At 34.2% G+C, this 27114-nt stretch overlaps 1 protein-coding gene and 1 pseudogene across 1 annotated transcript in view; both read right to left on the bottom strand.

Annotated features, from left to right (window-relative positions):
• The window catches only part of AKAP10 (A-kinase anchoring protein 10), an 82579-nt gene that overhangs the window by 11872 nt on the left and 43593 nt on the right, over positions 1 to 27114 (bottom strand). The window contains 9 exon segments of the mRNA XM_039847482.1: positions 6419 to 6514; positions 7137 to 7189; positions 12962 to 13044; positions 15582 to 15691; positions 19955 to 20128; positions 21857 to 22001; positions 24277 to 24413; positions 25802 to 25925; positions 26714 to 26798. Of these exon segments, the coding sequence (XP_039703416.1) occupies positions 6419 to 6514; positions 7137 to 7189; positions 12962 to 13044; positions 15582 to 15691; positions 19955 to 20128; positions 21857 to 22001; positions 24277 to 24413; positions 25802 to 25925; positions 26714 to 26798 (1007 nt within the window).
• LOC120589931 (uncharacterized) lies at positions 24487 to 24605 on the bottom strand (annotated as a pseudogene).

The following is a 27114-nucleotide window of genomic DNA, read 5'->3' as shown; positions in this document are numbered from 1 at the left end:
TCTACTCTATTAGTAACTTTTGAGTACTTAAGACAATATTGTTAACTACAGTCGCCGTAGTGTACATCAGATCCCCAGAACTGAATTATCTTATAAATTATCTTATAACTGCAAGTCTGTACTTCATTTTCCCTAACCCCAAGCCTCTGGTAACTACTATTTTACTGTTTCTATGAGTTCAACTTTTTTAGATTACACATGTAGATGAAACCATACAGCATTTCTTTCTCTTATTTCTCGTAGCATAACGCCCTCAAGGTCTAACCTGTTGTTGTTGTAAGTGGTAGGATTTCATTTATTCTTTTTTTTTAAATTTTTTATTTTCAATTACATTGACATATAATGTTATATTAATTTCAGGTGTACAACAAAGTGGTTAGACATTTATAAGACTGTGATCACAATAAATCCTTTACGTATCTGATAAAATACATAATTATTACATTATTGAAAATCTTCTCTATGCTATACTTTAAACACCCATGACTATTTTGCAATTACCAATTTGTACTTCTTATTCTTTTCTCTATTTTTACCCATCATCCCATCCCTCTCTCATCTGGCAACTATCAAAATGTTCTCTGTATCTATGATTTTGTTTCTGTTTTGACTGTTCATTTTTTGATTCCACATATAAGTAAAATCATATAGTATTTGTCTTTCTCTGACTTACTTCACAACATAATATCCTCCAGGTCCACCTATGTTGTTGCAGATGGCAAGATTTCATTTTTTTCTCATAGCTGAGTATATACCACTTCTTTATTCATTCATCTACTGATAAATACTTAGGTTGCTACCAAAACTTGGCTACTGTAAAATAATGCTTCCATGAACCTATGAATGCATGCCTTTTTGAATTAAGTGTTTTGAGTTTCTTTGGATAAATATCCAGAGAAGAATTGCAGGGTACTTCTTTCTCTCTTGTTATAGCCTTTGTTTTAAAGTCTATTTTATCTGGTACAAGTATTGCTACCCTAGCTTTTTTTTTTCATTTCCATATTCATAAAATATCTTTTTCCGTCACTTTACTTTCAGTCTGTGTGTGTCTTTTAATCTGAAGTGGGTCTCTTTGTGGGCAGTATATGTAGGGGGCCTTGTTTTCTTATCTCTCCAGCCATCGTGTCTTTTGATTAAAGAATTTAATCCACTTACGTTTAAAGTAACTGTTGATAGATATGTAGTTATTACCATTTTATTACTTATATTTAATTTTTTTTCTTCTTCTTAAAAAAAGTCCCTTTAACATTTCTTGTAATACTGGCTTAGTGGTGATGAACTCCTTTAGCTTTTTCTTGTCTGTGAAGCTCTTTATCTGTCCTTTGAATCAAAAAGACAGCTTTGCTAAGTAGATTAATATTGGTTTTGGGCCTTGCTTTTTATCATTGAATATTTCATGCCAATCCCTTCTGGCCTCCAAAGTTTCTGTTGAGAAATCAGCTGACAGTCATATGGGAGCTCCTTTGTAGGTAACTGCCTTTCTCTTGGTGCTTTTAAGATTCTCTCTTTGTCTTTAACCTTTGGCATTTAAATGATGATGTGTCTTGGTGTGGGCCTTTCTGGATTCTTGTTTGGGACTCTGCACTTCCAGGGCTGGTATGTCTATTTTCTTCTCCAGGTGAAGAAAGTTTTCCATCACTATTTCTTCAAATAGGTTTTCGATTCCTTGCTCACTCTCTTCTCCTGTTACCCCTACGATACAAATGTTGGTACACTTGATGTCCCACAGGCCCCTTAAACTATCATTTTTTTGGATTCATTTTTCTTTTTGCTGTTTGAAATGGGTGTTTTCTGCTATCTTTTCTACTAAATAGCTGATTCGATCCTCTGCTTTACCTAATCTGCTGTTGATTCCTTCTACTGTGTTCTTCATTTCAGTTATTGTAGTCATCATTTCTGACTGGTTCTTTCTTATATTGTTTATCTTCATTTTTATGTTTCCTATTACTTTGTTGAAATTCTCATTGAGATCTATGAACATCCTTTTAACCAGTGTTTTGAACTCTGCATCTGGTAGACTGCTTGTTTAGTTTCAATTTGTTTAGATTTTTTTCTGCAGTTTTATTGTTCTTTCACTTGGGACATGTTTATCTCATCATTTTATCTGCCTCCCTGTGTTTGTATCTATGTATACGGTAGAGCCACTATGTGTGTCTCTTGGTCTTGGTAGAGTGGCCTGATGTAGTAGGTGTCCTGTGGGGCCCAGTGGAGTAGTTTCCCTGGTCACCTGAGCCAGGTGTTCCAGATGTGTCCCTTGTATGGGCTGTGTATGCCCTCCTGTTGCAGTTGAGCCTTGTCAGTGGGTGGGAGTGGCCATTGAGATGATTGGCTGTGAGGATTGGCCATGGCTACAGTGGAGGAGCTGTTGTACAGGGTCTGACCCTAAAGAGCAGGATTTGCTTTAGTGGGGCTGTGGTGCCCGTCCAATCTGCTCTTTGGGTATGCTGTCTGTGGAGGTGGTTGGGTGGTACTCTGATATGGTCTGAAGCTGGGACCTCTTAGAGGAGCTCTGGTGCAGGCTATGGTCAGTGATTGCCTATGCTGCGCTCAGGCCATTTGATGGGGACTACAAAGTGATCTGTAGATGGCTGCTACTTGTGCAGGGCTTGGAAATGACTGGGAGAGGCCCAGCTAGGAACTGAGACTGGCTGCCACTAGTGTCGGGCTCGGGACTCCTTAGGAAGTGGTATGGGGCACAGCGAGGCCAGATGTTGCTTGTTTGGGGTTTGTGAACCTTTGAGATATTTTAGGGAAGTCCAGAGCATGAGCCAAGACAGGCCATCTGTATGGAAAAGCCACTGGAAATAGCTTGGGTGGGCCCACAAATTGGATGGGGCAGGGTCTCAGGGAATCATGAGGGTGGCTGAATGGTGTTAGCCAGGTTAATGGAGACTTGGATATAGAGCCCACCTGTGAGTGTAGGCTGGGTGGAGGAGGGCTCAACAAAGGAACAATGGCTTCTGCTAGCACTTCTCTCTAGAAGAAAGCTGTCCCTCCAGACCTCATCCCAGAGCCAAACAATTCGGTGCCTCCCAGTATGTCTCTGGCATCTTTCTAGCTGCTGTTTTACCACTGGAGCTCAGAGCAAATTAAGTCCATGTGTGGGCCTTTCAAGAGGAGCACCCGGGACTCTAGCAGCCTTCGGTCTCACTCAGGCACAATCTCTACTGGTTTTTTACAGCCAGAGGTTATGGGGACTTCTCTTCCCAGCACTGGAACCCTGGGCTAGAAAGCCTGGTATGGGGTTGGAATTCCTTGCTCCTCAAGGAGATTGAGATATCCCTCCCAATTTTTAACCACCGTATGTGTGTGGGACCTGTCCTGTTCCACTTTTCCACTCCTTCTACCAGTTTCCACGTGGCTTCTTCTGTATATCCTTAGTTACAGGAGTTCTGTTCAGGTAGACTGCAGGATGTTCTCAATGATGGTTGTTCTGTAGTTTAGTTGTAATTTTGATGTGGTAATGGGAAGAGGTAAGCACAGTATTACCTACTTCACTATCCTAACTATAAGCCAGGATTTCATTTTTTTATGGCTGACTTATGTATGTGTCTCATGTTTTCTTGATCCATTCATCTGTCAATGAACACTTAGGCTATTTCCATGTCTTGGCTATTGTGAGTAATGCTGAAATGAACATGGGGGTGCAGCTATCTCTTCAAGGTAGCGATTTCACTTCCTTTGAAGATATACCCAGAGGTGGGATTGTTGGATCATATGGTAGTTCTATTTTTAATTCTTTGAGGAACCTCTATACTGATTTCCATAGTGACTGTATCAATTTACATTCCTACCAAAAGTGAACAAGGCTTTCCTTTTTTCTACATCCTCACTGACAACTAGTTATCTTGTGTCTTTTTGATAATAGCCATCTGAACAAATGTAAGGTGCTATCTCTTTGTGGTTATAATTTGTACTTCCTTGAGAAGTGATATTGAGCACCTTTTCAGGTACCTGTTGGCCAACTGTATGTTTTCTTTGGAATAATGTTTATTCACTTCCTTTGTCCATTTTTAATTAGAATGATTGTTTTGTGCGGGGGGTGGGGAGCTATTGAGTTATATAAGTTCCTTATATAGTCTGGATTTTATCCCACAAATTCAATTTCTTTAATAGACTAGCATTATTCAGGTTATCTATTTCTTCTTGAGGGAGTATTGGTAATTTACGTCTTTCAAGGAATTTCTCCACTTCATCCAAGCTGTTGAATTTATTAGCATAAAGCTGTTCCTAATATTCCCTTATTATCATTTTAATTACTATGGTTATATAATTATATATCCTCTCTTTCAATCCTGGTATTGGTAATTCATGTCTAATCTCTTTTTTCCCCCTCAATTATTCTGGCTAGAGATTTATCAATTTAATTGATCTTTTCAAAGAGCATTTAATTTTTGATTTTTCCCTATTATCTACCTGTTTCCTATGTATCTGATAGTTACTTTTATCTTTATTATTTCCTTTCTGCTTTCTTTGTGTTTAATTTACTAATTTTCTCATTTCTTTAGACTGAGAGCTTTCTTCTTGTCTAATATGAACATTTAATGCTATAAATTTCCCTCTAAGAACTGCTTTAGCAGTATCCTGCAAATATTATGTTGTATTTTCATTTGAATTCAGTACAAAATATTTTCTAACTTCTCTTTTGATTTCTTCTTCGACTAATGGGTATGTCTTCTTTGACTTAGAAGTATGTTGTTTAATTCCTAAATATTGTGGGATTTTCTACATATCTTTCTGTTATTGATTTCTTGTTTAATTCCTTTGTGGTTAGAAAGCAGACTGCATGATTTAAATCCTTTAAAATTCATTTAAATTTTTATGGCCTAGAATTTACATGCCAAATATTCCACGAACATGCCGAAAAGAATTTGTATTCTGCTGTTACTGGATGCACTGTTTTATAAATGTCATTGAGGTTCTTGATGAACTGACCTTTTATTATATAAAAGGTTCTTCTTTGTGCCTGGTAGTATTCCTCGTTTTGAAGTTTACTATGACTTGTAGTAATAAAGCCATTCCAGCTTACTTTGATAGTGTCTGCATGGTATATCTTTTCCATCCTTTTAACTGATGTCTTTATATTTAAAGTAGGCTTCTTATAGTACAAGCTGACCCTTGAACGATGCTGGGGTTAGGGGCGACGACTGCTTGCAGAGTTGAAAATCCATATATGACTTGTTAGCCCTCTGCATACACAGATTCTCAACTGCCGGTTGATTCTTGAACAACACTAGTTTGAACTGCATGGGTCGAATGAACTGCGGTCAAGTAAAAAAAATCTGTATTAAGAGTATTTCAAACCTGCACTGTTCAGAAGTCAACTGTATATAATTGGGTTCTACCTTATTAGCCAATCTGACAGTGTCTGTGTTCTAACTAGACTATTTAAACCACTTATGTTTAATGTAATTATTAACATGAGCTGGTTTAAATCTACCATTTTGCTATTTGTCTTCTATTTGTACAATTGATTCTTTCTTCCTTGTTCCCCTTTATCCTGAGTTCTCTTCTATTCAGTTATTTTTTAGTTTGTTTTCTATAGATTGTGTTTTCTTCTGATTATGGGTCAAGTTTTTCTGCTTCTTTGCATGCTTGATAATTATTGATTGGATGTCAGACACTTATTTTTACACTGCTAGATGATGAATTTTATTGTTCCTTTAAAGAGGGTTGGCCTTTGTTCTAGCATGCAGTTTTTACTTATAGAGCAGTTTGGTCCTTTTAAAAGCTGCTTTTAAGCTTAGTAAAGGTGCTTTACTCTAGGGCTAATTTAGCTCCAATAGTAAGGTATGTTTCTGAGGATACTACCCAATGCCTTGTGTGTTACAGGATCTGTCCACAATGGTCAGTAGGAAATTGAATTATTCCTAGACTCATGTTCCAAAAATTGTTCAGCCTACTCATTTCTGGTATTTTTTTCCCCTGGCCATGGACATTTTCATCCAACACATGTACTTACTTGGCCATGGACTTGAAGGGGCCTCTCTAAATATCGCTGAACCTCTCTGTTTATGCAGCTCCTTTTTCTGGCATGCTGTTCTATGACTTCTAGCCACCTTGGGCTCTCTAAACTTCGATTTCTTACTCATCAATTAAGCAAAACTATGAACTCTGTTAGGTTTCCTCCTCCCTGTGCTTTGGAAACTGCTTCTGGGCAGTGAGCTATGGATCACCTCCGTGTTACCCTTTTTTTAAAGATTAAAGCCTTCTACTGCCTGTTGCCCAATATCTGGAAATAGTTGTTTTATTCAGTTTGTCAGTTTTCTAGTTGTTTATGATAAGAGAGACATTCCTATAGTAGTTAATCCTTCAAAGGCAGAAGCAGAAGTCCTCTTATATCTTTTTGGTTTTATATATATGAATCTAATTCTTTTCTGTTTTAAACAAGCTAGATCAAAACATAAGTCATTCTTACCTTTGTAGACTTCTCTAACGGTTGATCATATTGTGCCTGCTGCATAACATCACTGACTATCATTTTAGCAATCTTCCATGCTAGCTCTTCTTGGGCCTAAAAGAAGTAATTCAAACTTTTGATAACAGTTAGAAGAATCAAGACATACATTTTCAGTGTTCTAAACACAACTGTGTATGCATATAATTTCTACTTATTTGGATAAGAAGCACAATGCCATGTATCAAAGAACCTGGGCTACCCTCTGGCTATGATATATTAACATGCCATTCATTGTCTTCCATGGTCATCTACTGAGCATCCAATATTACGACAATTTTCAAGTTAGATGACCCAAACAAAACATTTTTATTTTTCCACTCCATCTCTCAATGTACTTAATTAATATTCAAAGAGCAAGCCTCCATTTCTTAAAGTAAAAATGACAGTGAGAAAGGAAACTTTTGAGCTTTTGTTTCTATGCTGACACCAATGCTTCCTGGTCGACGGAAATTGCATGGATATATTGCAGGGGCCAGAGTCTCTGGACCGAAGATATCTCCACTGCCTCTCTACTAAGGCTTAGAAGGGCCCGCCCTTTGTTATACCCAGGATAAGGGAGCAATAATGTGCCATGCTGCTTCAACATGGGAACTAAAGAAAGAAGAAACATGAAACCTTAGTTAAACAAGGTGACACTAACAAAAAGGAGTCTCTTTACATTAAAAGTAGAATTTACCTCATCAGTATTTCCTTGAACCCATTTCTTCATAGCTTGTGAAAACATGGATCCTAGTAAAAAAGCCAAAGTTGAATGTAGATTTTATGCATAATTTTACATGAAAATTGCTCTTACTTAAAAGCTATTTCTAGATACGAATTTTTTTTTGTATAATCTTCCCTAAAACATTAAGAAATATTATCATTAATTAATAGAAACTGATTATTTTGTTTCTATAACAGAATATTTAACTAACAAACATCATGCTTTGAAAAACCTTTGAAAAGCTGTTTCAGAGTTCTGGATTTTTCTTCTACTGTCCTTACCTGATAAAAGAAAACTATTATTGAGTGTTAGATTTGCAGCAAACTAAAAGAGCAAAACAAAAACCATGACCTGGATTTAATTTTGGATAAGAATCTAGGAATACATCAGAAATTATCAATCTACTTGTTATGTATCCAAACCTTCCAGAACAGCTCCGATACAAAAGGGCTTCGAGTATAGATTGCACTGCTACATGCTATATAAATTACCTGGGTGAGAGCAGAGTTTTAAATAGCCATACTCCATCCTAGCCATAGTCTACCTCAACTTCCTAGGAGAAACATAAGCCTGTCTACAACTGTACTCAGAAGCTGAGGAATCACCAAGGACATACACTAGCCTCTATTTCCATGAATGAAATACACAACTTAGCCTTTCATTAATACAAATAGGCTCGTAGCCTAATTTTGCCTTGACTCAAATGGATGGTAAATTATTTGTTAGGCAAAGTCCTGATTAATTCAACGACTGGGATAGAACTATACATAGCATACATGATAAACACAAAACCTAGATCCTTTTTCCTTAATAATTTTTATTTTTAGTTAAAGTTTGAATAATGGCCTAGTTAAACTTTATGGTCAAGCAGAGTTGACAGGGCCACATTAGAGACTCATTTGAGACTTTAGGCAAAGGATGTAATGTTGTGGCCCTGTCAACTCTGCTTGACCATAAATGAATTACCTAATGCACTGCTCTCCCTTCGTGCCCACCGGCAGAGTCACACTGTTGACAATCTCCTACTTGCTAACACTCTCTTTTTTTTAATACCTAGATTTTGTCTTTCCGTTTGTTTTAATACTCACATCTTTGACTCCTCCCACCTCCTTTAACATGGGGCTTCTCCAGGATCCCATTCCCAGCCTTCTTTTCTCCTTCAACACAATCTCTTTGGGGGCATCTCATCCCCTCTTGTGGCTTTAACTTCCTTCAAAATGCAAATAACTAAAAAAAACCTCACCCTTAGGTATCAAACCCATACTTATAAATTATCCTAAAGGCAACTCAAACTTAGCATGTTCCAAATGGAGCTCTTCTGTCTCCCATCTTATCCTCTATCCTATATCTTCTTATATCCTCTATCTCAGAAATTAATTTAATCCTCTATTAAAAATCAACAATTTTTCATCCAGAGAATCCATGTTTAAAAAATTCAGACTATCTTCATTTACTTTCCACATGAAATGTCACCAAATTCCACTCTTGAATTCCTCCTTGGAAGTCATAAATCTGACCCTCTTTCTAATTCCTGCTACCACTACCTATCTTCAAATCCTCTTTTTCCTCTATCTATATTACTAGCTAATCCTATTACCTGACTGGTTTCATTCATACCAGTCTCTTACTCCAATTCATTCTTATACTACTACCAGAAAAATGCTTCTAGTCAGTATTCTGCTTAGATATCCCTGATGACTATATGACACGAATCCAGGCTTCTTAATATGACATGCAAGTGTTTTCACAATGTTAAGTAAAGCTTCAATTCCACCACTCCATCCAGGCACCAGGGAAGTGCCACTATAGGGACCACATGCTCACAACACCCTTTATAATTCCTTCTTGTTACATGTTCGCCTAGATGATTTGAATGTAACTTCTAAAATTACCTTGCTTGCCCTGAAAACAATGTTCTCATTCTCTCAGAAGCCCTGAGATACACCCTTCTTAAAACTCAACCCTTTCCTCTGTGCTCTATTATCAGGGTTTTAAAATCCAAATTGAAACTATAGGCTGATAAATGATGGAATATTCTTTGCAGCTGCCCTCAGCAAGGAAGGAGAGAAGGGAGAAGTGGAGCTAAACTGCAAACAACTGTTGTCAAAATGGTATTCTGAACCAAAGGCCTGGGTGTTGCCATTAATCTGCCATGTGATCCCTAACAAGTTACAATTTCCCTCATCCTCAAATTCTTCATTTGTAGAATAAGGAGGTGGTATCCACAGATGTATCATCTCAGATTTGCATGAGATTGACATTGCTAAAGAAACCTCCATTATTTGGGGTCTAGGAAGGAGAAAGTGGGGCTCTTGAGTATCCTCAGAGGAATTTAGTGTTTGTGTCATTTTGAAAAATTATTGTCTTCTTAAATAAAATATGACCAATAATCTTACCAACCAGATGATCTCTACTGAAATTTTTCTAGATTAATTAATTAATTCAATCAACAAACATGTTAATGAGTCACTACCATGTGCCAGGCATAATTTTAGAATCAGGGAATATAGTGTCAAATAAAACAGACAAAATCCCCACTCTCAGAAAGGTAATGTTCTAGTCATGAAAGATAGACTAAAAAACAAGTATGCAAATAAATGAACAAGATAATTTCAGACAGTGAATAAGAAAAGAAATGGTATGTTAGTAGTACAGATGATTTTAGATCACGTGGGCTGGGAAGTCCTCTCTGAAGAGAGAATATCTGCAATGAAAAGGAGCCAGTTGTTACATGAAAGCCACGGCAAGACTGTCATGGCAGGGGAAACAGCAACTGTAGAGGCCCTAAAAAGGAAAGAGTATCAGAAAAAGATGAAAGGAGAGTCCAATTAGAGCTTCTTAGTCCATGAAAGGAAGAGTGGTTCAAGGTAAAACTGCAGAGATGGACAGGGGGCATCATTCAAAGATCACAGCAAAGAGATAGGAAGCCACAGGGGAAGAGATGAATGGGTGATTAAGAAGTAAAACATACAGGATAAGAAAATTCAAAAAGCAAATGAAAAGGGTATAATGAAAAGTAAAAGGTATCTCTCTCTTCTCATCCCTAATGTGTTACATTTGTGTATCCTTCCAGGTTATATATGTGTACATACTTTTAAAAACACCATATACAACATCACCTAGATGTATTCTAATCAAAAAGTATAACTCAAATCATCAAGACCTTAGGTACAACTTCCTATTTACAAGAAATATAGAGGAAAAAGGAATAACTAAATAACCCAATAAACAACCAGGAAAATCCAAATAGCTGGGCATTTTATAGGATAGTGTGATAGGCTTACCAAGTCGGGGTCATATAAAAGGGAGTAAGCTAGATTAAAATAAACTCAGACTATACCCTCTTATTTGTATCCTCGGCATCTAGCACAGTGTCCAGCACACAGGAATCACTCAAATGCCTTCTGAGTGAACGAAATGAATCTGTAGGCTTCTATATTACGTCATTCCCTTAACAAAAAAAATACATGACTTAAAGAGACATTTGAACAACTAAAGAAAGCATCAGGATATATGGATCGGTTTACTCGAATTGCAGAAATGACTATTCATTACTTTATGTAGGCATGTGTCAAATTAATGATGCAAGAAACTTGATGGAAAGGCTTGCTGGCAGAGATACAATCCTGTAGCCTCTACCTTCGAATATAACCCAAATATGACCATTCTTCCACTATCTAATCCACAACCACCATCATCATCCCTTACATAGACCACGGCAAGAATGCTGTTTCCCTGTTTCTCCACTTAAACCCCTACACTCTTATTTTCCAAACGGCTGTTATAGCCATTTCTTTAAAACAGATCATATCATATTATTCCCCTGCTCCAACTTGTAATGTGTCCCCAACACTCTAAGCCCCTATGATAGTTTGTGGTAAGCCTCCGAACCTCATTCATCTTCTACCACTTACCCCTTTCCTCACTCCTCTTCGGCTACACTGGTCTTGCTGATCCTTGATTCCTTGATTACGCCGAGCTCTTAAGCTTCAGGGCCTTTATTCTTGTCCCTTCTGCAAAGAATGCCCTTCCTCCAGAAATTGCCCCATTTGCTCAGGTCTCTACTCAAAAAACTACTTCCTCAGTGAGACCTTTCCTGACAACAAATGCTAAAATAGCATTCCTCACATTCTTCCACTTACTTACTCTGCTTGTATGTTTATGTATAAATATATAAAATATATAAGCACATGCACATACACTGTATTTGTTTATCTATTTATGGGTCTCCTCCATGATAACGTAAGCTCCCTGAGAGCAGGAATTTTATTTTCTTCCCAATACTTAGAGTGGTAGATGCATATAGTAGGCACTCATATTTTAGAATGAATGAATAAATGAATAATATGAAGAGACTGAATGAACAGAATGAATATAAATCATGGTTTGGGAAGAAATTTCTTATATATCTTTAACTACTCATAATATACTTCAATTCACATAAAAAAAAAAAGAAACTGCAAACATATAACACCTATACTCTGGAGCATTAATACTTCTTCATGAGCTGTCAGAAGAATAAGACATGCTTTAAAAAACAAAAAACAAAAAAAAAACAAAAAAAACCCAGCTCAGGGAGTCTATTATTACTAGAAACCCTATTACCACCACTGACAGAAGCTACTGTACAATGTAGAAATTTTCCTGGCCAATCCCTCACAGAGGTTGCTTAGCACTTCCTCTGCTCCAAGGTCATCAGTGACTTCTTTTATCCAAGGAAAGACACTACTATACTGTAAATTTCTTAATGACAGGATCTGTATCTTCCAAACGGCCCAGAGAATATGAGTACACAGAAGCACTCAGTTATTTACTAAATGAACTGTGTACACTTCCTTCAGTCTTAATATTTTTCCCAACTGTGTACCTCTGACTTCTCTGGCAAAACAAGAAATAAAATCAATTATTTGGATAAACTAATAAAATTAAATAGGTAGCATCCTTTTTTGGTCTAAATTATTTTAATAATTGTACATTCTGCATACTCTGTAAATGTATATCTAACCCAAAAAGAGACTATTCATCAACCAAAGTGTTATAATTCTTTACCCAAACAACAGCTGTCTTAAAAAATAAGATAAACATAATAGGAATGTAGTCCTATTAAACTAGTAAATTAGGAAAATTAGTAATAGCTTTTAATATTAAACACACTTATCAAAATGAAGCATTTTCTTCTTATAAAAGCTAGTATCTTTTACTCAATATTGTCAATCCAATCACCCTGAAAAATTTCTAGTTATCATCTGAATAAATCTACATTGATTTCCAAAATCTTCCTGTGTAAACCAACTGTTTGGAAGCTGAATTTAGTCATAAAAAAATGCACTCATGAAAAAGGATTTGTGTTTAACTCTTGACATTTGACCAAGCACTCTTCTGCTGTTTAAACAAAGGATCTGTATTTCAACCGTTAATATTTTCCACATATATTTCATAACAACTTTTAGAGATTCAGAGGAAATTTAACAAAAATAAAGGGTCGCAAGAAAAACCTCAAGTCCAACCTGGATTGAGTATTCCCCCATTAAACAAAAAGGTGATGAATATTTTTTCATATATATGTGTCTTCTGAATGGTCAAGCAAGTTCAATAACTTCTGATTCAGAGAGAGACTGTATAGAGATGTGAATGCATGAAGCCCTTGTACTCCTTTCTGACTATAAATAAATATAAGGCGAAAGATATGGCAGTTATTTCATAAAATAAAGTTTAAATCTTAAAAGATCCTTCACTTAAATACAGTCAATAACTATTGTGAGTAAAGGCTTAATACGAAGTATAAAAACACCACAAACCTTTTGATTTCTTTACATCAGGTTCAGGCTCAGATTCTCGGATGAACTGCCCCAAGTCACTGACTCTTCCAAATGTCATCTTCCTAAGTAAATATAAAAAAGAATATTTTCTAACACCCCATTTTAAATTAAGAAGAAAAAAAAACAGTTTTTAAGCATCTCAACTAAATCTAGAAATCCAATTTATAGCCATCCCATGTTATTAAAAATGGGGTTTACTTAAAATAGAACCATCTCCCACAGAAAGCAAATTAATCTTTAATTCAATGCAATTCCACTCAAAATCCCAAAAAGGTTTATGAAACATGACAAGTTAAGAGGTAATTCACAATTCTAAAATTCAAATAGAAGAGAAAAGGCACAAGAATAGCTAAGATAATTTTATAAAGAAAGGACTAAAAGGTAGGATAAAATATATTAGAAAGCTAGAGTAATTATATACAATAATTACATGTTATCAAGCTATAGTAATATAAAGCAAAGTTAAAAGAAAAAACACAGTGAAAGGTCTTATTTTTAACAGCTATTACTAACCAATAATTAATATCCAGAAATACACCAAATTCTAACAAGTCATTAAGAAATTACCCAAAAGAAAAATGTGAAAAGGAGATCAATAATCAATTCATAGAAGAACCTCAACAACCATCAAACATGCCAAAAGGAGCTCTATCTCATGAACATAATTCAAGATTGGTAAAAAAAAAAAAAAAAAAAAAAAAAATTAAAAGTTTGATATTATTTAATATTGACAAGGATGTGTGGAAAATTAATGACAGATAAGAATGTAAAATGTGCAAATATTTTTAAAGGTAAATTGATAAGAGCTGTTAGAATTTAAAATCTGCTTCTTGTTACAAGGAAGTATATTTTAAAAAGTTCTTTGCTATACTGTGGATAACAATGAAAAATTGAAAACAACTTAAATACTCATTAATTCCAAAATGATCAAATAGAGACACAACACACTATGGAATATTTTGCCACAGTTATGAGCTATAATTAATATTAGATATATAGACTACTACAATATAGTTAAAATAAGGTAACTCTGTAGACTAAAAGAAAAATCTACAAAACTCATTATGAATGAAAATCCAAGATACAGAATAAAGGGTTATATCAATTACATAAAAATAAGCAAACAAAAATATACACCATACCATAACTCATCCTGAGTAAGGAAGGAAAGAAATTAAAGCACTGATGTGTGATCAAAGAGGACATTAGCCTTACCTGTAAATTTAATTTTTTATAAGAGTTTAATGTATTCATAATTAAAAATTAGTTAAAAAAAGAAAAATTTTGTGATGCCTGTGTATTATTTCATTTCAGGAAAAATGGATCTTATTTTAGAGATATCCTTCCTAATAAGTCATCATTTCATATATAGGTCCTATATGCCAACTGATAGAAAACTTGTTTGCCTTGAGAAAAATTTCAGAAAGATGCTAAAACCATAAAGTTAAAACACTTAAACTATCTTTAAAGATGGAGAACATCCTCTATTTATGATCCATTTTAAAATTATTTTTTTTAATGTGTATTTATTTTACACACTCCAAAAGAAACTAAGTAAAATATCTTGCAATTGATAGACTTTCTTAAGTAAGGTTTTAAATACATGAACCAACCATTCCTTAAGAATAAATATAATCTTTGGGAATTAACTCATTTAGGCGTACTGTCCACCATTTCCTAAAAGAAATAAAGATTATTACAACCTGACACAGCTGAAGTGTGCATTCCAAAATAATGTGGTCAAATAACCTTTATTTACTTCAAAGTACCTTTCAGACTCCTTAATCTTCCAAATATCACTGTTAACTTTCTGCTAAAAGCAATTAAACATGTTGAAATCCCTTTTTTTATAGGGGACTGGGTTTGGGGTGAAGTAATTAAGCCTTTACATGGGATTATGTGTTAATCAAGCCACCTTTAGGGAAGAGGAAGTGATTTTATAACTTGATTTGTGGTAAAATTCAATAAGTGGAATATCCTGTGAATCACTGTCTTTTTGTTATAGGATAAAATAAACCACCACAGTAATTCTTAAATACAAAGGAGTAATTTTATTCCATAGTCTAAGTATTAGTTATATAGTCCATAATAAATGATGTTGGCATCTCTGTATTTTTATTTTTGCTTTTAAGACAAGAACTCTGAAATAGCTAACATATGAATCAAATGAAATATGGAAGACAGCCCAAAACATACTATATAAATGACACTCATCACTCTTGTATATGGTGATGGAATGATAATGGTAATATTTATGAAGTGCTTATTAGATACCAGGCAATGTTTTAAATGCTTTTATGTGTTATCTCATTTAATACCCTCAACAACTCAATGAAGTAGTAATATCCTCATTTTTTTAGATAAAAAAACTGAGACACAAAGAGGTTAAGTAGCTTGCCAATAAATGGTTGAGCCGAGATTAAAACTCAGTAAGTCATTCCTGAGCCTTCACTGTTAATCATGTTCTACTGTGTACTATATGTAAAAGTACTGGGCATGTAATTATAGATTAGAAACAATTATCAAATGTTTAATTAAAAGATAAAAAGATGCAAAATTCTTTACACTTGTAAAAATTCAAGACGTGTGCCAAACTTACCCTGCATATGTCCTTTGATATAAAGATTCTGGATCCAGACTGGCAGCATCCACAATTATTGCTTCATCAAAATTTTTCAGAATTTTAACACTGGCTTTTTTCACACTGGACTACAACAGAAATTGTAAAATTAATAGTATATTATTCAGGAATCAAATCAGTCTTGGGTTTGGAATATGACAGATTTGTACAAAAACTTCAGTGTTTAAATATTAAACAATATTAAAATTTACATTTGGCATTCATATGCCAAATCTGTTTTTCTTAATAAGCTAAGTTCTAAAAAATATGCTGTCTTCACAGCATTATGTTCCCATGTGTGCAAAATTCCAGGCATATGTATCTTGGCTAACAATGTAAAGCCCAACTTTTACAAGATAAAATGAATGCTTTTAATTCTCAGTGAGGCCATGTGACAAAAGAAAAGCTAAAAAAAACTTTCTAAAATGACCAGCTAGATGAGTGTATAAGTTCCCCTCCAGTATTCTACCTCCCACTCCTCACTTCTACAAAAAAGCAAGTCAGAATTCATATTTCTATGAAATAGAGGCATAAGTTGATCTAGAAATTTCACTTCTAAAAATTCAACTACAGACTCACACGTGATATGACTTGTATATATTCAAGATTATTCACTGCAATATTGTTTAAAATAACAAAAGACAGGAATACACTTAAAGCCCATAATTAAAGTATAGGTTAAATTAATAAAATAAATAACTGAACAGACATTTAAAGAACACTCTATAGGGTGGGAGTACCCAGAAGGGGTATTAAGTAAAAAACAAAGAGGCACCAAAACAGACAGACTACTTCTACGAGGCCATATCTACTCAGATTCCAAAACCAAACATCACAAGAAAAAACAAACAAACAAAACTTCAGACTAGTACTTCTTGAGCACTGATGCAAAATCCTCAACAACATATTAGCAAACCAAATCTAGCAACATATAAAAATAATTATACACCACAACTAAGTGGGGTTTAACCCAAAAATGAATGGTTGGTTTAATATCTGAGAATTAATTACTGTAGTATGACATATCAATAAAGTAAAAACCAAAAGCCTATATATAGCTCAACTGATAAAGAACATATGACAAAACAACACAATTTCCTTATAAAAAAATTCAACAAATTAGGAATAGTAGGGAACTTCCTCTACTTGATAACGAGCATTTATGAAAAACCCACACCTAATACTGTACTAAATGATGAAAAACTGAAAGCTTTCCCCTGAGATCAGGAGTAAGACAAAGACACCCATTTTCACCACTTCTATTCAATACTGCGCTAGAAATTCTAGACAGAGCAATTGGGCAAGGAAAGGAAATAAAAGGCATCCAAAGTTGGATAGGAAGAAAAAAATTATTCCTATTCTCAAATAATATAATTTTATATAAAGAAAATTCTAAAGAACCCACGAGAAAACTATTAGACCTAACAAATGAATTTAGTAAAGTCAACAGTAGAAGAGCAACACATAAAAAGCAGTTCTATTTCTATGCACTATCAATGATGAATCAAAAGATGAAATTATACATAATCAATGTTTCATAATGTTTTTAGAATAGGAGGATATGTAAGGTTTGCTCTCCCAGACCTCAAAAAAAAAAAAAGAAAGAAGAAAAAAAGAAAAAATAAACATCAAAAACATTTCTCAAAAGGAAGAATTTGATTCAAGATTGTAAGAAGTGATAGTTTAAAGAGAAAGTTTTAAGAAAAATATTTACAGTTCAGCAAAAACAACATAAGCACAAAAGCTGAACTGCAAAACTTCAACTGCCTAGTCCTGATTAACTCTTAGGAAGAAAGTCTTCATTAAGGACCCTCTGAAATAAATAAATATAATATAAACGCAACTTAAAGTCACCCAGGGTCTTGATATTTAAAAATAAAAAAAACTTTACAGAATGTTTAAATTGAAAAAGTGGGCAGATATGATATATCTTAGAAATAAAATTTGTCGAATGAAAAAATTTTAAAAAATTCTATTTGTAATAGCATCAAAAAGAATAAAATGCTTAGAAATAAATTGACCCAAGAAGGTATAAAATTTGTATACGGAAAACTACAAAATGTTGCTAAAAGAAATTAAAGACAGCCTAGACAGAATGTTGTTCCATGTTCATGGTGGTGATGACTGCACACTCTGAATATACAAAATGTTATTGAAGTGTACACTTTATAATGGTTAAGTTTAAGTGAATTTTACTTCAATAAAAAAATTACTTGTATTTTTATAAACTACAATAAACAACTTAAATATGAAATTAAGAGAATAATTCCATCTAAAATAGCATCAAAAGAATATTTAGAAATAAATTTAAGAAATACAAAACTTATACTTGAAAACTATAAAATATTGAAAGAAATTAAAGATCTAAAGAAATGAAAGGCAACCCATGTTTGTGAATCAGAAGATTTAACACTGTTAAGATGGCAATACTCCCAAATTGATCTAGTCAATGCAAACCCTCAGAATCCTGACTGGTTTCTTCGTAGAAACTGACAAGCTGATTCTAAAATTCATATGGAAACTCAAGGGACCTCGAATTGTCAAAACAATCTTGAAAAAGAAGAACTAAGCTGGAGGACTTTCACTTCCTGATTTCAAAAGTTATTACAAAGCAACAGTAATTGAGTTACACAGAGTTATCATTTGACCTAGAAATTCTATACCTAGGTATATAAACAAGAGAAATGAAAATATATATCCACACAAAAACTTATCCAGTAGCATTATTCATAATAGCCAAAGGTAGAAACAACCCAAATGTCCACCAACTGATGGATAAACAAAATGTAGCGTGTTTGCACAATGGAAGATTATTTGGCCATAAAAAGAAATAAAGTTCTGATACATGCTAAAAATGGATGAACCTTGAAAAGACTATGCTAAGTGAAAGAAGCTAGTAACAGAAGACCACATATCATATGGTTCCATTTATATGGAATGTCCAGAATAAGCAAATCAACAGACAGAAAGGAGATTAGCTGTAGCCTAGGGCTGGAGGAATGGAAGATTTGAAGAGGACAGTTAAAGGATAAAGAACGGGTTTCTTTCTTGGGTGGGGGGAAAAAATGTTCTAAGGATTGTGGTGATAGTTAAGCAACTCCATGAATATATTATAAACACCACTAAACTATACAATGTAAGTGGGTGAATTGTATGGTTTATGAATTATATCCCAATAAAGCTGCACCAAAAAAAAAAAAGAATACAGTGTGATTTCAGTTATAAAATGACAAGAACAGGTAACACTAATCTATGCTATCAAAAGTCAGGATAACAGCGACTCTGGCAAGGAAGAGGCTAGTGACTGAAAGGGGACATGACAGTTTCTGACATATGGATAAGGTTCTGTTTCTTGATCTGGATGCTGGTTACACGGGTTAGTTCTGTTTATGAGAAGTCTTCAAGCTATTGACAGTTATAATATATTGAGTTTTCTGTATGCATATTATTTCAACCAAAAATGTAAAAACATAGTTAGTACCTAGATCTTTTAAGTGTCTAAATAAGGCCAAAACATTTCAGCCTATGTCAAAAAACAAAATGGCAACTACATACAGCAGGTTACCTATATAACCTTAATAGGAGGAAAAGGTACTGAGGAGAGCCTTGTTGATGGCAATAAAATTGTACCGTCTTATAAATTAAGAAAATTTGTCCAAGGTCTAATGTTGAAAATCCAAAGTGTTATTTGTTTGTCAATATTGATGAGAAAATAATTATGCTGTATTATTGAACTTATGGTAAAGAACATTAGACAAAGAATATAGTTCTGGCTCTACCACTTACTTCTTAATACCTCCTTAAAGCTCTTCTCTTGCGGATAACCCAATTCATGTGATTTTGGGGAGAATTAGATAAGGTTTGATATATGAAAGCACTCCAAAAAAAAAAAGGTTTAAGGAAATGTACAATAGCACTACAGCTCAAAATGAAAACTCTTCAGTGAAATATGACCTTAAGAAATCTAGCAGTTCAATTATTCTATTAAAAAAGCATCCCAAATTTATTTACTAAATTTCCCAAATAATTACACAAAGAGTTCTTCTGAGGCTATAAATATATATATCAAAGTATTTAATTATTAAAAGTAACAGCTACGGTGTCCAACAGCATAACGGCCTGAATGAAACAGCATACCTTACAATATAATATACATCCATGGTACACGGATGTTTTCATTTGAATTTAATCTAATCAAATATATTGATTAGAATATACAATAAGTAGGCTAATTTTATTTCTCCTTTGTTTCTTCTACAACTTACAACTTACACATGGAACCTGTTACTGGCATTTGAAGGAAAAGATTTGTACTCCTTTCTTTCTAATGGTAGAGGCAAACTGGTTAATACCTGAGAAGCTGAGCTGTCAGAACCACCTGCGTGAGAGTCCTCAGGAGGGCCAACAGAACCATGAGCAGTTAGTGAAACATTCCCTCCCAGAAATTCATCCCCTCGAACTGAATGAATAAGATCATTCAAATATTTATAATAAAGATTGCTGGACAAAAAGCCAGGCAAAAACACCTGAAAGAAAGGACAAACATTATTTTAAAGCTGAAATCAAATACAACTAAAACTTTATTCTAAAACAAAATTTTACCTGCAATTCTACCAACTGGCACAAATGATTTTACTTCTCCTTGTTACACTCTAAGTATTATCCTTTTACATATAGATTATACTGTAACTAAAATTATGTGTCCAATTTATAGTTTTCTTTTCCCCAAAACACTTGCCAAGAAACTATTACAAACTTGATAGACCTCTTAGTGACCAGAAAACAGTCCAGGGAGCGGCTATATATTGAAACTAGATTTTTTTGGTTTGCTATAAATATTAAAGTTTTTGTGTATATATTGATTTTAACTTTTGAACTGATTTCCTTATGATAAATTATCAGGAGTGTGATTACTGAGTTAAACAGTATGAACATTTTAGCTTTCATATATATGGCCAATTTACCCTTCTGAAGGATGTTGTCAATTTGTGCCACTAGCAATGTAGACTGTTTTGACACAAGTTTTCCAACACCGGGTTGTGTTTTTTCAAATTATTTTTAAATAAATGCCTAACGGTACAGGGATGTTTTCATGTGAATTTAAAAATTATTAATGATGCTGAATAAGTTCTCATGTTAATTAATGACATACACTATTACAGACTTTTCCTTCATAGCACTTAGCACAATTGTGAATAATTGTGTTTAATATGTGCCTTCTTTATAGACAAAGCTCCAGGATGGCAGAAACCATGTTTGTTTTGTTTATCACTCTAACACCAATACCTAGCACAAAAATATTCAAAGTATTGGTAAACAAATCATCTATGTCTTTTCCCCATTTATCTACTTGATAGTATTCTTAAAAATTAGTATAAATTCTTTACATATGTACATTTAGTAAGAAATATTTTTAGATTTTGTTTTTCTCTGTATTTTAATTTTATTACCCAGGAAGTATACATTCTTTATATGATACAGATCTGGAACTTTTCCTTTAAGATTAGAAAGGTTTTAATTTTAAACATAAAAAAATTATGCCTAGGCAATAGCTGATACTCTACTGAGTTTACCACTAGCTTTTTAATTATCTGATTTTTATATGTAATTCTTCCATATTCCTGGAATTCAGTTTCTGTGTGTGGTATTATATAACAGTGCTTACTTAACCCTTTTCCACCTAGATACATATGACATATATAAGCAACATAACCTCATGGGCTTATCCTAGGCTCTGTGCAATGCCTGGAAAAATCTGTTCTAGTTCATTAAAAGAATAAATCATTCACAAATTCTAATACTTTATTATTAATAAGATATTAGTGATATCCTAGTAAGTGATCATGATACTATACAAAACGAATGCTTCAACCCCGTTGAGGGATATTAGTGAACTACTTAAATTATTCCTAAGCTAACTTTGCCCAATACTACTATCTAATTATTAAGCACTTTATATATTTTACCTCATTTGTATCCTCAAAATAACTGTAAGGTAAATATCCATATAATCCCCATTTTACAGATGAGAAAAATGGCATTAAAAAATTTCAGTAACTGCCTGAGGTCACTTAGCCTATAAAAGTTAAAATTAATACATACCAAGCCAGACTCAAAGACTCTGCTCTTAATTGCTATGCTGCACTTTTTCAATTTTCCACTGCTCTATTACATTTGTTTTTTCCCATGGTACATTTGCTGGGTTCCACCAGTAAAAACTTCTCATAGTTTAATAGTTTTGGAGTTTTGGTTACCTTCTCCATGGTTGTCCAGGCCTGACGTAATGGAGTTGTAAAACAGTTAGGGAGTGGCCCACCTTCCCTGCAGATATTGGATTCAATTTCTAATCTTACAATATCATCAAATCCAAGAGAATGTGTGGCCTGCAGGGAGAAGTACCTATGGTAGAAAGATAGCCAAAGTAAAACCAAATTCCACAGCAAGTATAAGCAACTTCCAGCACCTACACCAGAGAATATTCTATGAGGGTACTTGATTCAGCCTGCAGACCTATGGAACTGGGTGATGACAGCCCTGCTGCAATCTTTATTCCTATCACCCCAAAGGTATCTGAATCAATCTGCTACCTCCCTATCTGCCTTCCATCATCCTTAGTTCTTGTTTAAGATTTTTGAGGGTCAGTCTACGACTGAGGCAAAGAAATCAATCACACATATTTAATGGGCATCTATTCTCTGTTCAGCACTTGGTAGAAAGAAATGGATTTAAAAGAGGTTACCCTTTTTAAATGGTCCTTTCTCTTAAAAAGAGAACAGAAAAGATCCCTGCACAGGATACCATGAGAACACACCATTATAACTATGAGGCATATGTAATATACATGTAGGAATTCAAAACAAAAGAGCACTGAGGGTGCAATAGATGGATGTGATGTATTTAGATAGAATAAATCTTGCTGATGATTTGGAATGAAAAGGAAAAGGAGTAATCAATGACAACTCAAAAGATTTTTATCTTCATAGGATATAATGCAACTAGTGTTTTAGTAAGCTGCTTATAAATGGATACTTTAACAAAAACATTAAAGAAGAAAAACATATATATGTTCTTTTCCAAGCATTCTAGTGGCTTCTAATTACTATAAATGATACAAATACAGAAAGGTTGATGAAGCATGATTGTGCTGATGCATACATAAGATATAAAAACAAACAAGCAGGGTTTGACTGGTAAAGGCAAATTTAGCACAATGAACTTGTCAAAATGACATGCCAGTGGGATGCTATACAGTAGTCTTCATTTAGAAATGGCTCCCAATATGAAAATGGGAAAACAGGGTCTCTGCTCTGTGTGGTTACTGAGCTCCAGCCAGGACCTTACTAGTGCTACTCTTCTGTTACAGCATAAAGAAAACGTCCTTTTTTTTTTTTGTTATCATGTTTTCTTAACAAAATGTGAGTCGTCTATCTAATAACAAATGAGTTGGTAAATATTCCTCCATAATTTGAATTTTTGGGCACCCCAGACCAAACTTCTAAATGTAAACACCTTCTATTTTAATATCTATATAACAATGTTTCTTATATAATATTTCCCACAAATATACTAAAATAAACACTAGTTAAAATTGAGAATTGCACTCCAGTCCAAGTTCTACAACTAAACTGCCCTCTGATTTTGAGAAAGTCACTGCCTCTCTAGGCCTTAGTTTTTTTTTTACCTGGAAGACAGGAAAATCAGACTAGATCCCTGAACTATTCATCAAAATCATCTGGGGTATTTTCTAAAAATAAAGATTCCTGGGTCACACCTCAAACCTCCAGAATCTCTTAGGAGGACTGGAAACCTATTTTTATTAAGTTCCCAGTTGATTCTTATGCAGACAGCCTAATATGAGCCTGCAATGTTCAGGAACCACTGATCTACATGCTTTTAGCTCTCTTCCAACTCTAACATCCCTGGATTTTTCTCTATCCTCAAGTCATCCTCTTAGCGCTTGCTTGTGGATACAACTAAAACATTACTTTTCTTTACAGAGTAAAAAAAGTTAAAAGAAAAGAAGGAACATCATGTGTTATGGAGCTGGCCACAGCTTTATCGCTTGTCTGATGTTTTCAATTCTGTTCACTTTAAGATTTTGCTACCCTCTCATTTTCGGTAATGACCAATGAAAAACTATTATTCATTGAGTAGTTAATCTGACTAAGCAGATTTGCACCAGAAAATAGAAAACACCCATTCAAAGACATTCAGGACCCTTTTCAATGAGTTTTATCTTCCTCCTATATTCCCTACCAAAGTTTCAAATACCCAAACTCAAGTTTTTGAAAGTACCACATTCCCCCAAGTTTCTGTGACTTTGCTTGTGTCCCTGCATTTGGTTAAAATGTTCTTTTCCACCTTCTCTGGCTAGCAAATTTCAATTCATTCTTTAGGATCCAATTTAAATCTTTCTTCTGTGAAACCCTTCCTGAACTCTACAATCATCACCATCTTACCTCCCATACACAAACCTCCCCCATCCCCAGCAGAAAGTCTTGTTCTAAGGACCCCTAAAACTTTACATATACCATATGAAAAAAGCAGCTTTTATGCTGCTCCCTGTGAGCTCCTCAAAAGCAGAGACTAAGTTTAATCATTGTTATTTCCAAAGTAAATATCAAATACTCAATAAATATTTGCTGCGTTGAATACATCTATCAATAAAACTCACTTGTCATATAAAATCATGGCATCGTTCTGTGCCTCCTGTCCATCATACTGGCCCTTTTTGGCAGCAAGCTGAGACTGGAAGTTATCTGCTGCCAGCCAGAACTGTAAGATATTCACTGCATCCTCTTTTTCCATGTACTAGAAGGAAAAATACAAGAGGAAAATAAGACTATAAACACATTTCTCTCATCATCCCTAATTTTTTTTTTAATGCCTACAGCATCTTGTATTCCTAGTTGGTCTCCCATCCAAGAACTAACCAGGCCCAACCCTGCTTAGCTTCCGAGATCAGACGAGATAGGGCATGTTTAGGGTGGCATGGCTGTAGACTCATCATCCTTAATTTATAAGCCCTAACTGTTAAACACGAATGGTACTGGTCCGTGGCCTGTTAGAAACCAGGTCGCACAGCAGGTGAGTGGCAGACAAGCAAGCGAAACTTCATTTGTATTTGCAGCTGCTCCCCAGGACTAGCATCACTGCCTCAGCTCCGCCTCAGATCATCAGGCATTAGATTCTCATAGGAGTACCAGTCTCTGGTGACAAAAAGGTTGGGGACCGCAGACCTAACAGATTCACTTGTTCAGTTAATTCCAGTCAGCAACTTATAGTCATTTGAGATTGAAACGTTTAAAAATATTCAGTGAGAGGGGAAAAAAACAAGTAACAAAAAAACCACCACCACACAGCTAGATGCAAACTTTAGTGAACTGGAATAAAAATTACATTAAAGATGGATTAGTGGTTCCTCACTGTCAAATATACAAAGAGTAAAGTAACGAGACCAAGTCTTTTATACCTGATCATTTCCATCAATACATGCAGCCATAGTAACCTGAACAAATGCTGTCTTAAACTTATGGCAAAGAGAGGGAGTGAAAAAATAAATCAACTGAACTGTATTCTTATAAAGAGACAGAACACAAGTGTGTATTGAAGTTACTGCTTTGTGAGACTGGGAATCTTCCTATTTCTGCTTTGTAATCACTTGCTTTGCGAAAAAGAATTTCATTTGCTGAAGCTTACGAATACCATTATATTAAAATGTATGTCTCAAAGAGATCAATATACTCAGTGCTTACCGCGAATGCTTTACTGGGCAAGCCTATGAAGTAGCTAAAGCAAAAGTAATGATAGTATAAAACATTTATTACTTTTCTCTCTCTCTTCTAAAGTCTAATCTCCAAATATTTGAGCACTGGAATTACATATTAAATTCTGTGGTTTTAAAAATTCTGAATAATTAAAAATGTGCATTCTTTTAATTAGGTTTTTCAAAATTAGAGTTTACATTGAATTTTCATGTTCTCTAATCTAATAAGTCATTAAAGTACTCTTTCCATTTACATGCAACTTAAAACAATAATTTATTTGAAATAAATTATTTAAATAAAATTATTTAAATCCAATCAATCTTTTTGGAAGTGATTTGTCTCTTCTGTTATTTCCTATAGACAGAGCCCGAGCATTTATAGTTTAGAGGCTGAAATGCTCTTAAAGAATATGAAAAGAAATACAGACTTTACCTCAGAGAAATAAAAGAGGGCTGACTCACAGAAGAGAATGTCAGCCAGGTAAACAGTACCACTGGTCAGCACTTCAATCTGGTATTTACAGAAATGGTGACTTCGCAGAAACTCACTAAAGTGCCTGCATATGAACAAAAAAGGGACAATTTGAGGGAATGACCAAGGGAAAGAGCTTAACTGGGAAAAATATACTCTTTCCATATTGTGTTTATTGTTTCTTAAAAGCTTGGTCAACATGTTGTAATCTCTCCCACCTCATAATGACTTTGTAAATCTCCTCTGATATTTAACACATCCTACCGTATATTACAGTAACAAAAGAGCATGCCCTATTTCTCTTATTAGGCTATAACTTCAAGGCAGGACCTATATCTAAGAGTGCTTTGCACAAAGCACCCTTTTCATAAATGTTAAATGAAAGAATACATATGTAGATTTTTTAAGGGCATGCAGCAGTAATTAATAAAAAAAAAAAACCACTTGAAGGCAGTTCAACAAATCTATGTAGATTTAGTAATATGGCATGCATTAAGCTTAAAGCATGCACTAACAAATTAGGATATTCATCTGAAGACATGCACTGTTTTAAATCAATAAACCAATTCTAATAGTCACAATTATACCCAAATGACTTCAGAATTAAAAACAAATTATTTTAACTTAGGAAATATTAAGATTCAAAATAAAAAAAGATTCAAAATAAAAACTTGTTTTATTTTTAATAGAGTTCTCGATTTACATTTAAAAGAAATCATTAACCAAGACAGCCTGAGTATGCCTGAGATCCTGTAAACTTTCGAAATACTTAAATCCTCAAAGACAGTTTGTTTTTATTTGAATGAAGCCCATTCCTAACACTGAACACAAATTCTCAAGAATACAAAATGTGAAATTATGAAATTAACTTACTCTTGCTCCATTGCACTAAAGACTATGGACTGTGCCAAAACAAAACAGTTGGGGTCCACCTGTCCATCTTCTCCACAAATCTTTGCTGGTAAATAATTAAATAATTAAAGAAATAGTAAATAATTAAATTTCTATTGATAGAAAATGTACACATTTGTGAATGAAAATAGGAAATAACTGTAAAGGCATGTAAATTAGGTTTTAAATGGAACTAAGAGAAAACACAGGTGAACAGCTGATTTTGAGGTAGAGAAAGTCTTTGTAAGCATACATGCAAAAGGAGAAACCAAAAGTTTTAGCATAAATTATTTCTATACAGTAAAACACCCCAAAAACCAAATGAAAAGGCAAATTAGGATAAAAAAATTTGCAGCATGTATGACAGTTTACTCTATATATGA

This window comes from Pteropus medius, unplaced genomic scaffold (assembly GCF_902729225.1).
Source record: "Pteropus medius unplaced genomic scaffold, Ma_sr-lr_union100, whole genome shotgun sequence".
NCBI lineage: Eukaryota > Metazoa > Chordata > Mammalia > Chiroptera > Pteropodidae > Pteropus > Pteropus medius.
The sequence above is the reverse complement of the archived record's forward strand: the minus strand, read 5'-3'. Positions and strand labels throughout refer to the sequence as shown.